The sequence below is a fragment of the Bos taurus genome, chromosome 20 (genome assembly GCF_002263795.3).
Source record: "Bos taurus isolate L1 Dominette 01449 registration number 42190680 breed Hereford chromosome 20, ARS-UCD2.0, whole genome shotgun sequence".
NCBI lineage: Eukaryota > Metazoa > Chordata > Mammalia > Artiodactyla > Bovidae > Bos > Bos taurus.
The window spans coordinates 64,056,288-64,069,480 of NC_037347.1; the positions used below are offsets into that span (position 1 = coordinate 64,056,288).

General features: G+C 44.7%; 1 protein-coding gene across 3 annotated transcripts in view; it reads left to right on the forward strand.

Annotated features, from left to right (window-relative positions):
• Window positions 1-13,193, forward strand: part of SEMA5A (semaphorin 5A) — a 568,430-nt gene that overhangs the window by 401,885 nt on the left and 153,352 nt on the right. For all 3 annotated transcript variants that reach the window (XR_009491999.1, XM_010816848.4, XM_002696441.7), the window contains one exon: window positions 8,073-8,277. Coding sequence is in view for 2 of the 3 variants with exons in the window: in XM_010816848.4 (XP_010815150.2) it covers window positions 8,073-8,277 (205 nt within the window). In the remaining variant the exon portion in view is untranslated. The remainder of the gene's footprint in view (window positions 1-8,072; window positions 8,278-13,193) is intronic.

The following is a 13,193-nucleotide window of genomic DNA, read 5'->3' on the forward strand; positions in this document are numbered from 1 at the left end:
TCATTTAACCTCAGTCACTTCCTTAGCGGCTCCAGCTCCTAATACAGCCACTTTGAGGGTTAGGATTTCAACATATGAATTTTAGGGAGACTCAGACATTCATGCGTACCAGCAGATTTCCCTGGAGCTCCTTTCTTCTGAGAAGAACTGTCTTAGGATCTTCACCATCATCATCGTGGGTGTAATTTTTAGGAATGCCAAGTTCCAGACACTGGGCTCAATGCTTCTATGTATCTTGCCGCCTTCTGGCAACTGTGCGATGATTGGTAACAGCTCCCTCTGACAGAGAAGGGTGTTGAGCCTCAGAGTATGTCATCAGGACAAGGATACGGGCCCCTTAGTGGCTGAGCTGGGCTCTCAGGCCCAGTCCTCAGATTCAGAGCCTCAACCTCTTCCAACCAGAGGAACTTTAGTCTTCATAACTAGTCAGTGTTAGACTCAAGTTGTATATTCAGACCTCCAAATTCTGGTTGGTTTGTCAACCCAACACATAAAACCTCTGGCTTTTGAGAAAACTGAGAATGTGGAAAAGTTCAATTATTTTACATTTTACTTGTACTTTGACAAGAATCATTCAATTCTAATTGTTTTGAAATTTTTTTATAAAGATCATGACACTGAGAATAGAGATGGGCTTACATGTCCACTTTACCATTCACTGCTTTACTTGGGAAAATGATATAGCATCCCATAACAAGGTGGACTGGAGAAGGCAATGGCAACCCACTCCAGTACTCTTGCCTGGAAAATCCCATGGGCGGAGGAGCCTGGCAGGCCGAAGTCCATGGGGTCGCTAAGAGTTGGACATGACTGAGGAACTTCACATTCACTTTTCACTTTCATGCATTGAAGAAGGCCATGGCAACCCACTCCAGTGTCCTTGCATGGAGAATCCCAGGGATGGGGGAGCCTGGTGGGCTGCCATCTATGGAGTTGCACAGAGTCTGGCAGGACTGAAGCAACTTAGCAGCAGCAGCAACAGCAACAGGGGGGACTATTTAAGGGTTATTTGTTTGTATCGACTTTGTCATATTTTCTCATCTCAGCAGCTCTGTAAAGTGGGTGTCATTAGCCCCACTTGTAAGTCAGGAAACTGAATGATCAAGTTTATAGTTGTTATTCAAGTCTCCCTACTAAGAAAGTTCAGTACTAGACAAAGAAATGCAGGCAAGCAAACAGTTTAGTGGGAACCAGACATGAAGTCGTCAGGTTTCCTGATGACATACATGATTTATGTAATTAGTAACTGAACACGGACTCCCTGTGCCTCATTGTTGAGTCTCTGCATTTAAATCCCACCCATATCCCTGGATCTTGGGGTGATGTAGCTGTTTAAGAAGGCCCTCTGGAAAACCATGAAGGTGAAATATATCATTTCCTTTCAGAAAGTCCATGGTAAAATCCTAAAGTTTAAAAAAATTTTCAAAGATGCTCACGGTATTTTAGGGTTCTTTTAATGTCTTGATATTTCAACTGCACGTGTCTTCACAGTGAACAGTGACTTAATAAACTCTGTGATGCCTTACCACCTCTGGGCAGTGGATAGCTTTTAGCCCCTTTGTCTGGATACATTTGTAGCACAAAGCAAATCCCCTCATTTCCTGAGGCCACAGGCATCTGGTTTTATAATGCCAGTGTCACACTAAAGGGCTTACTCATGTTTATGAGATGAAGTCGGGCCGTGTGGTGTAATGAATGAAGCCTGCAGAACGTGGTGTGCATTTCAGGCAGGGAGCCTACTCCACTGAGCTTGTCTTCCTTGGGTGGTATTTAAGATTTGCATAGGACTAAAGTTTAGATTATGGTGATTCTTTGCATAAGTCCTGATATACATGAGTATCGAATATTTTCTTTTGGTTTACCATGTTTGATAACCATGCTAACTTAAGGCAACCTGACTGACTTTTAAGGAACCACACACACTGTTATGGGGGGGTAGGGTCCATCCACTAACTGTGTATAAAGGGCCTTATATTTGCAAAAACCAATGGTTACATGCAGTTAGATATTTTAAATTATTGTTTGCCTACTAAGATTTGGAATTTTATGCAGTGCATATGTACTAGAAGGCTTCCTTGGTAGCTCAGACAGTAAAGAATCCACCTGCATTGCAGGAGACGGGTTTGATACCTGGGTTGGGAACATCCCCTGGAGAAGGGGATGGCAACCCACTCTGGTATTATTGTCTGGAGAACCCTATGGACAGAGAAGCTGGACCGGCTACAGTCCATGGGGTGACAGAGAGTTAGACACCACTGAGCAACTAAGCACGAGTGTACTAGAAATAGCTAATTAATTAGAAGATCAGATACATGACTCAGATTCAAGAAGAATGGGGTAGGCTGCACAATGCCTAATTTTGCAAGATTTGATACAAAATTCTCTATTGAAGATAGTAACAAAATGTAACACTATTAATTTTTATCAGTTGCAATCTAGAAACCACTGCAGGTGGTGCTATGAAAGTCGTCCCTGTTAGAGCTGCTGTCCCCAAAGCCATGTAGACTCTGGGCCTCACTAGGAAAAGCTTCAGTCACTTACAGAAAACATTGTCCAGACCCAGTGGTACAGCTGCACTGGGACAGACTCTAGAAATTTCTGTGCAGTTTTGATTACTAGCAACCAAATTGATGGAGCCGAAATGGATAACAGACCCTCAAAAGTGGTCGAGCAGATGAGCAGGCCACTGCTGGAGGACCAGATGATGGGACCTGGCCAAGTCATCAGCATCCTTCAGTACTCCATAGGCGTTTGCAACAAAACAGGAGGAAGGGTACCATCAAAGTCAAGCACTCTCCACGTGTGCCTCGGTGATCGTGGACGTACCTACCAAGGGCCGGCAGGCTAGGGCTAGGATGGATCTGTCATCCTTGGAAAAAATAAACAAGAATGCAAATATTATTGTTATAAGAATTAGTAGAAGTATAGATGTATTACTCTCAGAGGTGTTAGCAAGACAAAGATTATGGATTGTAAGCCGCAGGAGGACGATGGCTGTGTTTTTACTATTTTTAATGTTTTCCTCTTGCTCAGAGTCCCTGGGGTGTTAGGCCAACACTGTAGGAGCCCCATGTGTAAGGCATGGTGAGAGAATTTGCAGCCTGTTAGAGAGCTGGGTGGATTACTTATGATCCAATAAATATATGGTATAAATTTAAATAGAATTCAAAATATTTGAAAAAGAATCCTCGGGTGAGATTTTCATTATAAGTTGGCTAGAAAACCAAGACACTGTATAGTTTCAACCAGTTCTTGGCTAATGATACTGCTGATCGATTCCAACCTCTGCCTTTTTCCCTCCTCACCACAAAGCAGCTTTTTTTCCTCCAACACCAAGCCAGATGTCCAACAATTCAACTCAATTCTGACACTGTTTACCCAGAGATAGCATCAGATCTCATGGTTGATAGACTTGGTCCTGCAAGACTCTCCCCTTGACCCTCGCTTCCAACACCAGTCTCCAGTCCAGGTTGTCACTCTTGCTTCCGACCTGGGCTATAGGTGGATCCCCTCCTTAGGTTTGTTAATCATCTAGAGAGGCTCATAGAACTCAAACATTTTACTTGTGAGAGCGTCGTTGTTGTTCAATCACTAAGTCATGTCCAACTCTTTGTGACTTCATGGACTGCAGCACACCAAGCTCACCTGTCCTTCTCCATCTCCTGGACTTTGCTCAAATTCGTGTCCATTGAGCCAATGATGCCATCCAACCGTTTCATCCTCTGCCGCCCCCTTCTTCTCCTACCTTCAATCTATCCCAGCATCAGGGTCTTTTCCAATGAGTTGGCTCCTCCCATCAGACGGTCAAAACATTGGAGCTTCAGTGTCAGTCCTTCCAATGAATATTCAGGATTGATTTCCTTTAGGATTGACTGGTTGGTCTCCTTGCAGTCCAAGGGACTCACAAGAGTCTTCTTCAACACCACAGTTTGAAAGCATCAATTCTTCAGCACTCAGCCTTCTTTATGGTCCAACTCTCAGGTCTATACATGACTACTGGAAAAACCGTAGCTTTGACTATATGGACCTTTATCTGCAAGTGATATCTCCACTTGTTAATACATTGTCTAGATTTGTCATAGCTTTCCCTCCAAGAAGCAGGCATCTTTTGGTTTCAGGCAATCACTGTCTGCAGTGATTTGGGAGTCCAAGAAAATAAGCTTTCTTGTAAAGGACATAGCTCAGGAACATTCAGATGGAAGAGGTGCACAGGGAGAGTAGGGAAAGGTTTGAGTAAAGAGCATGGAGCTCTTTCTGAGCTGAGCATGCTTGCTGAATCTCCATGTGGTCACCAACCTGGAGGGTCTGAACGCTCCATCCTTTGGGGCTTTATGAGTGTTTTTCACTTAAGCAGGTTGATTAAATCATCTGGCCATTGGTGATGGATTCAACCTCCAGTATCTTTCTCCTTCCTGGAGTTCAGCGCAGTGGGACCAAAAGTTCCAACCCTCTGACCACAGGGATGGCAGCTCTGGCAGGCAGCATTCCCACCCTTCAGTGAGGTCCAGAGGTCACCTCAGTAACTTAACAAAAGACGCCTTTATTGTTCTCTTCACTTAGGAAGTGTCAGGGGTTTTAGGAGCTCTGTGACAGAACAGGGATGAAAACTAACTATATGTTTCTTATTACAAATCGCAGTATCACAGTGACAATTCAGGTTGCAGCCTAGGGTTAGGGTAGCCATCATGAAAAAGACAGGTGGCAGTGGGGGGTTCCATTCTGCAGCCCCAGCACCGCCCACCGCCCCCCCCCCCCCGCCCCCAGGTCTTGGAGTCTCCCAGGTCCCCAGACTCCTCAAGAGCAGCCAGAGGTCCTCAATTTCATATTATGCCTCCCGGGTTTTATGATGTCAATTTTAAAAGCACTGTGTGGAGAAAACAAAACCTGGATGGAAAACTCCATCCCCCAGGCAGACTGCTCCTTGTCTCCTGTGACTTAAGAATTGCTGCTGATTTCAGGAAGAGAAAACAGCCAGACCTGGCCACTGTCAGAACTAGAACTCGCCTGGACAGACTTCAGACCGTTTTGTGACACTGTTGTTAACGGGCAATGTCTCTGCCCTCCACGTGTCATTGTTAAATACGGTAATTATATAAAATCCCCTGGCTCTGCACCCCCTGCCCCAGCACAACTGCTGTGTGTTCACTCGTTGATTCCTTCCTCCCTTCACTTATTCATTCCTTCCCTCTGGCCCCTGCAGCTCAATGGACCATAGAATTGCTGCCCTGCTGTGAGGCAGACCCATGGACCATTTATACCATTGTTTGAATGGCTTCTCTGTGCCAGGCGCACGGCCTGGCTCCTTGGCGTTTACAAGCCTCACAGCAGCCCTCTGAAGGGAGCAGAAGTGTTTTTGAACCACTTTATAGATAAAGAGACAAGGACTGCGAGGCAGGGACTCACCTGAGGCAGTGTGGTCCCTGGGCCACAGAACTGACCCTTCACCTTCACCCGACCCTCCCACCACCTGGTACCAGGGGAACCCCTGCAAAGATGCAGCATTTAAACTAAGCTTTGGACTGGTCTTGGCATCCATTTTGCTCCAAGATTCTTTAAATATACCATCAGCCTATCCTTTGGGGGCATGTAGGCTATTTTATCAAGTGCTACAAAAATATCCTCAATTTTTCACAAGCCATTTCCATCATCTACTTTTGCACCTCTAACCTATTATAAAACCACGTATTAGAAACGACATGTTATAAAGGTTGTTTTTCAGATGGAATGGACAAGGAAATTCATTTCCATCAACCCTGCCTCTATGAAGTTCTGCCGGGGATCAGCCTTTATTGGACCTAGGATTTAAAGTTTATGAAAGAAATGAGAAATCGTGGTGATAATTTTCTGATTCTGTATGCTGCCCTGGGAAAGCTTGGCTTGCTTTCCGCCCCTCTTTTAACCTCGTCCCTGTCCAAAACCATCCTCCACGACACTTGCCAGCCTTTGCACAGTGCAGCTCTGAATTTAATTCTCCGCAGTTTCCAGGCTTGGATTTTTTTTTTTCCCTGCTTTAGTCCCAGAGTCCTCTGCATGGTATTTCTACCTGAAAAGTCCACTTCCTTCCTTCCTGTTTCCTTCTGGTTTCTTCCTTTTCTCTCTCTTCATCTCCTTCCTCTCTCACATCCCTTTAGTTCCTTATGCCCCCCTGTTCTTAAAAATTCATCATTGTCAGGGAGGAAGAAAGTTTCCTCTGCCCTTCTAGCTTCTTCCAACCAGTCCAGGAATTAAATTGGCATGAGACAGGTTAACACGAGAAAATCCAGCACAAGTTTAATAACACATACACAGGAGAGGGACCCAGGAAAACTGAGTAACTCCCCCTAATGGCAGAAACCCTCACCTTAAATACCATCTTCAGCTAAAGATAAAAGAGCATGTTGCTGGTACTGGTTTGAGACTTCAAAGAGGAGGAAGGCAATTGACCTGCACATAGAAAAGCAAATGTTTGGTAAACAAGAGTTTGCTGGGCCTGCAGAGACTGTTGGACACAGAGTGGGCTCTGGTCTCTGGGCCCTGCTGAGTTTTCCCCACTGCAGTCTGCCCTTATTCAGTGCAGACATCTCTGGAAATAGCTCTATTCCAGGAACAGGCCATCTATCTAAATTTTGTAAGCGTTTAGGGGAAGGTCACAGTTTCTTCTCGAGTCCTTTGGGCCTCCGGTATTTTCCGCTCTGAAAATCGTTCACATGCCAGAGAGATGTTTGGGGTGGCAAGCTTTGCTGCCCTGCACCATGTTTTTATTCGATGCTTGACTCTAACCAGAGTTTTTGTTTCTTTTGGCTTGGGTTAGATAATAAGCACATGATAATAAGGCAGAGTGTTTCGTTCGTGGAATTCTCCAGGCAGCAGTACTGGAGTGGGTAGCCGTTCCCTCCTCCAGGGGATCTTCCCGACCCAGGGATCAAACCTAGGTCTCCCACACTGCAGGCAGATTCTTTACCATCAGAGCCACCAGGGAAGCCCAGATAATAAGGGCACAATAATACGGCTAACGTAGTGTTGTGTAGCTTATGTGAAAGACAGCAGAACAGTATTGCATAGTTTACAGATTAAAATGACCTAAATCTATCTCTGTAGAATCCATGTCTTGCTTATAGACCTGCCATCCCAAAGAAAGCTAGTAAATCTGCGTCATGCATTTGATGGCTGAATTTTCCACCTGGGAATCTGATGTGTCTGGCAGACTGGACAGTGTGCATTTAGCCAGACAACTCCCTAGGGGACTCTAGAGGTGATGAGGAGATGTTATGCATATGCTATTCAAATTAGCAGTGACTCCTACTTCATGTTTTTTTAAACTTCTGATCATTGATTTATTTTTACTTTTTATTTTATATTGGAGTATAGTTGATTTACAGTGTTGTAATAGTCTCAGTTATACGGCAAAGGGATTCAGCTATACAACGCAAGGCAATGTGTTTGCATGCTCAGTCATATCCAACTCTTTGTGACCCCGTGGGGCTCCTCTGTCCATGCGATTTCCCAGGCCACAATACTGGAATGGGCTGCCATTTCCTTCTGTAGGGTATCTTCCTGACCCAGGGATCGAACCTGAGGCAGACCACTGAGATACCAGGGAAGCCTGCTCAGTTATTCTTATACATCGATCTATTCTTTTAAAATTCTTCTGCCATTTAGGTTGTTAAGCAGATTTCCCTCTGGTCTACAGTAGGTCCTTGTTGGTTATCCATTCTAAGTATAGCAGGATATACATGTCGATTCCCAACCCCAAGCTATCCCCTCCTCACCCTTCCCCTGGTAACCATAGTTACCCCCTGGTAACCATAAGTTCCTTCTCTAAGTCTGTGGGTCTGTTTCTGCTTTGTTGATGTCACTTCATTTTGTTCTGATCATTCATTTAGGATGAGAGTTGAGAAGACTCCCCAAATACGATGAGCTCAGATCTAAACTGGGAGAGACACCAAGAATGGGGGCAGTAAGGGGACTGGAGAAGGGGGCACATTGGCACCGGCAGATGTTCAGATTGCCAGTCGCCCCCCAAGCCAGGCTGGCTGGAGCGGCCCTGGGTGTGCAGGTGGCCGGGCCTGGTAACAGCCTCTCTCCCTCTGCAGTGTGGCACCGTGGACCAGGGTGTGTACATGAACCTCACGGAGAGGAACCTGCAGGACGCGCAGAAGTTCATCCTGATGCACGAAGTGGTGCAGCCGGTGAGCCCCGTGCCCGCCTTCATGGAGGACAGCAGCCGCTTCTCCCACGTGGCCGTGGATGTGGTGCAGGCCCGGGACGCCCTCGTCCACGTCATCTACCTGGCCACAGGTAGGAGCCCGCCCTCCTCTGCTGAGTGTTCTGTCGGCTTCTGATTTCGTGTGTGACCTCGGTGCCATGCTTTGGGCCTGCCTTCTTTCCTCCAAGCATCAAAGTGCTGTCTTATCTTCATCACCCTTTTTGAAGTAATTTAATCATCTGTTTTCAGTCTATTAGTTATAACTCTAATTGGAAAAGCAGTTCCTAATTTCTCTCTTTTTAATTTTATTGAAGTATAGCATCAATTTTAGCTGTATAGCAAAGTGATTCACTTATGCGTGCATCTGTGTATTATTCTTTTTCGTATTCTTTTCCATCATGGTTTATGACGGGATATTGAATGTAGTTCCCGGTGCTCTACAGCAGGACCTTGTTGTTTATCCATCCTGTATCTACTAGTTTGCATCTGTTAATCCCAAACTCCTAGTCCTTCCTTCCCCTATTCTCCTTACAACTATGTCTGTTTTCTATGTGAGCCCATTTCCGTCTTGTAAATTCTGTTTCATTTCATTTGTGTTATGTTTTAGATTCCACCTAACTCTCTGTCTGTGTCTGTGTTAGTTGCTTAGTTGTGTCTAACTCTTTGTGATCTCATGGACTGTAGCTCATCAGGTTCCTCTGTCCATGGGATTCTCCAGCCAAGAATACTGGAGTGGGTTGCCATTTCCTTCTCCAGGGGATCTTCATGACCCAGGGATCAAACCCCAGTCCCCTGCATTGCAGGCAGATTCTTTAACATCTGAGCTATAAGGGGAGGCCTATAAGTGATATCATATGGTATTTGTCTTTCTCTGTCTGACCTACTTTGCTTAGTATGGTCATTTCTAGGTCCATTCTGGTTTGGGGTTCTAATTCCAATCATGATAGATGACAAGCCATTCAGTAAATACGTCCTCTAGAGACTAACTTTTCTTTTCTACAGACCTGGTTTTCTTGCTTTTGATATAATCTACTGCTTATCGATAAATTCATTCATAGTAGAGCAAGATGTTACTAATGCCAATCACAGGATGGGCGCTGGGAGAAGACGCCATACATAGAACTCTTCTGTAGTTTCCATGACACACTAGTCAGGTTGTTTGTTAAACTCAAGGGGAAGTGGGGATTGCCGTGGATGAAGGCCCCTTCCAGCAGGGAAATGGCCATGAATACAGAAAGAGCCCTGCTCCCGACCTTGCTCAGGGCCTAAGGGCAGACATGCAGAGTTCTCCTAGCAGCTGGATACATGGATAGTATTTAATTTGTTTAGACTAGGTGGGTGATTCTAACTTTAGGGACTCTTAAATTATAAATTTCATGTCTCAAACAGGTTCTGGGTCTTTTCATTTATCTCTTCTAGCACTGCTGAATACATTTTGAAGGTGATATCTTCTTTTGCAAGTTTTAATTCAGAATACAATTTAGCTTTAAAAGGATGTCATTTGAAATGATCCAGCAGATAGCTTTCTTCTTTATTTTCAAGGCATTGAAACGTACAAATGGAATATTAGAAGGAATATCCAAAAATGCCAGCCTGTTTTAACTAAACCTGCTAAGAGCTGAACCATTTCTGACAAGTAGGGATGTCAAAGATGGCAGAATTGGACTTTTAGAATTCAGAAGGCTGATGTTTATGTGGGCTTTTATTTATAGCGTGGATGGGCCTCCCAGGCGGCACTAGTGGTAAAGAACTCACCTGCCAATGCAGACGAATCAGAAAAGCAAGGTTTGATCCCTGGGTTGGGAAGATCCCCTAGAGAAGGGCATGGCGACCCACTCCAGTATTCTTGCCTGGAGAATCCCACAGACAGAGGAGCCTGGCGGGCTACAGCCCATAGAGTTGCCAGGAGTCAGACATGATTGAAGCGACTTAGCATGCACATAGCCAATAGATGACATCAAGGCAAACCTTGGATACATTTGATGGTAGAGCTGATACTGAGCAGACATGGCAGGACCTTACTGTCCATATGCTGTACATCATCCAGACATTAAGAAGGACTCAGCTGATACAGGGCTTCCCTGGTAGCTCACCTGCAATGCAGGAGACCGAGGTTCGATTCCTGGGTCGGGGAGATCTGCTGGAGAAGGGATAGTCTCCCCAGTCCAGTATTCTTGGGCTTCCCTTGTGGCTCAGCTGGTGAAGAATCCACCTGCAATTCGGAAGACCTGGGTTCAGTCCCTGGGTTGGGAAGATCCCTAGAGGAGGGCATGGCAACCCACTCTAATGTTCTTTCCTGGAGAATCCCCATGGACAGAGGAGCCTGGTGGGCTACAGTCCATGGGGTCACCAAGAGTCAGACATGACTGAGGGACTAAGCACAGCACAGCTGATACAGCATTGGTATAATTACCATTCACAGCCAGTGAATATGAAGCTGAACTACTTCCTAACTCGCTAGTAGGGTCAGTTGGGTATTTTGGGTTTAGCAATCAGATTTGGTAATTTTTCTTCCTTTACCTGGGGTTTACTTGAATAAGCACAAATTGGAGAAACCCTGCCCATGGTCATTTGAAAGTTGGTTACTTCTATTTCTCAGTACTATCTAAAAATCAAAGTGAAATAGGCCTTTGTTAATTGTGCAGCTCATGGTGCTTCTTGCAGCTCGAATGATATTGTCCCTGCTGGCCAGCACTACACTGAGACCAACAGCTTTTCCTGTACACCTTCTGGGGCTGAATCTTTGCTACTCCCATCTTTGTCTTATCCAAAATCTAGCCAGGGTGAGACACATTCTCTGGCTCATGACTGTGAGGATATTTTGCAGATCTTCTCAGAACAGGAGGCAACATGGCCATGTTGCCTTTAGAATATTTAAGAGTGGCGTTTTATGAATGACTGAGTCTTATAACCAAACAGCTGCTGAGTTCCTCTCTCCAAGGACAGAATGAGCATCATGTTGACCATCCGTGGATTCTGGGCATCTTGATTTTGGGAACCCCCGTCTTTTCGGGCCTGTGTCCTCCCTCTGTGACATGCCTTTGCTAGCTCTGTGTATCTTCCTGCCCCTCATGTGAGGCTATCTTTCTTGCTCTTAGCTATGGCTGTTCTCATTCTCTTTTCCAACCCTGCAAATACCATTCCGTTTCAGAGCTTCTACTGTCCTCTCTAGGAAGAAATGTATTGCTTTTTCTGACTGGGCCTCAATTCCAATATCTACAGATTTGCTCCTCCAACATGCTGTCACTCTTGTTAAAATGTGTGTATGTGCTCAGGTGCTCAGTCATGTCTGACTCTTTGTGACCCCATAGACTGTAGCCCACCAGGGTCCTCTGTAGCCCACCAGGCTCCTCTGTCCATGGGACTTTCCAGGCAAGAATACTGGAGTGGGTTGCCATTTCCATCTCCAGGGGAATCTTCCTGACTCAGGGATCGAACCTGGGTCTCCTGCATTAGCAGGTGGATTCTTTACCACTGAGCCACCTGGGAAGCCCCTTGTTCAGGTACCACATTCTATAATGCTGAGCCCTCTGCCACCTCTGCTAACCATTTATTTTATTTTTTCCATGACTGTTTATTCCCTTAATTCAAGCCCTTATTTCTGGGGCGCTGTTTTGGAATACTCTTTGTTCAGTGAGGGCATGGATAAGACTCACCTGGAGGACAGGTGAAATGCAGGTTCCTGAGCCCAACCACATGAGATCTTGATTCAGTACAGAGATGGGGGTGTTTTTACTAGGTTCCCAGGTCAACTCAATGCCAGGCATTTCTGGTCCATACTTAAGAAGTGCCCTTCTACAGGAAATAGTGATGATTACTGACTTAGACTCGCTTCTCTATAATGAATGTACTTTGCTTATCTCTGTGCTTGGGCTCTGATAACATTGAGATTGATTTCTAATTGTTCATGATGCAGATATAAAATCTGTTACTTGATGTGAACATTACAGACATTTTCACAGCTCATCTCACTTGCTGGTATTATTTGCTAATCAGGGGAGCTACCAGGGCTTCCCTTATAGCACAGTTGGTAAAGAATCTGCCTGCAGTGCAGGAGACCCCAGTTTGATTCCCGCATCAGGAAGATCCACTGGAGAAGGGATAGGCTACCCACTCCAGTATTCTTGGGTTTCCCCTGTGGCTCAGCTGGTAAAGAATCTGCCTGCAATGCAGGAGACCTAAGTTTGATCCCTGGGTTGGGAAGATCCCCTGGAGAAGGGAAAGGCCACCCACTTCAGTATTCTGGCCTGGAGAATTCCATGGACTGCATAGTCCTTGGGGTCACATTGTGTCCCATGGGGACACGACTGAGCGACTTTCACTTTTAGTAAAGCAGATGTGACTTGACTTGAAAGAAAATGTTTTAAAATGAATCAAGCTAATACAGAATGATTAAAATATACCAGGCTAGGAAATAGAAATCATATTGATAGGACTTGGTGGTCTGGGCTGGACAGGCAAAGATACCTGGAATGACTTCCCTGAGATAAAGGAAGAATAGAGTCTGTACATTTCAAATTACATCATTCTTGAGCAATATTAACTCAGAATAAATGAACACTGAATGTAGTCAGGTTAAGATTTTAAATTACAATAATAAAGAAATATTCAGGTGCTCAGGAGAAAAAAAAATCTACAAGTGGAAAAATAAAGGTGGTTCTAGAATACTCTCTGACTGCATAAATCTGTGAAATGTAGTCTGAAATATTCTGAGAAAAAGAAAATATGAATCAAGAGTATTATATTCAATTAGAAATGAAGAAAACAGACAGACATTCCTCAAAATGAAAATCTCAAGCAATAGAATAAACACCAGGAGTGTCTTCTACAAGCACAAAACAAGACTAATTACTGGCTGGATTCAGCCAAACAAATTATGGAGGAGTTTTGAAAAGAAAAAAAGAAAAATAAAGCAAAACAATGGAGCACTTAAGACTAGATTTCAAGTAAAGCAATATATGTAAAAATTGGAAGAAAGTTGAATGTGACTCAAGAGTTTTCATTCTAG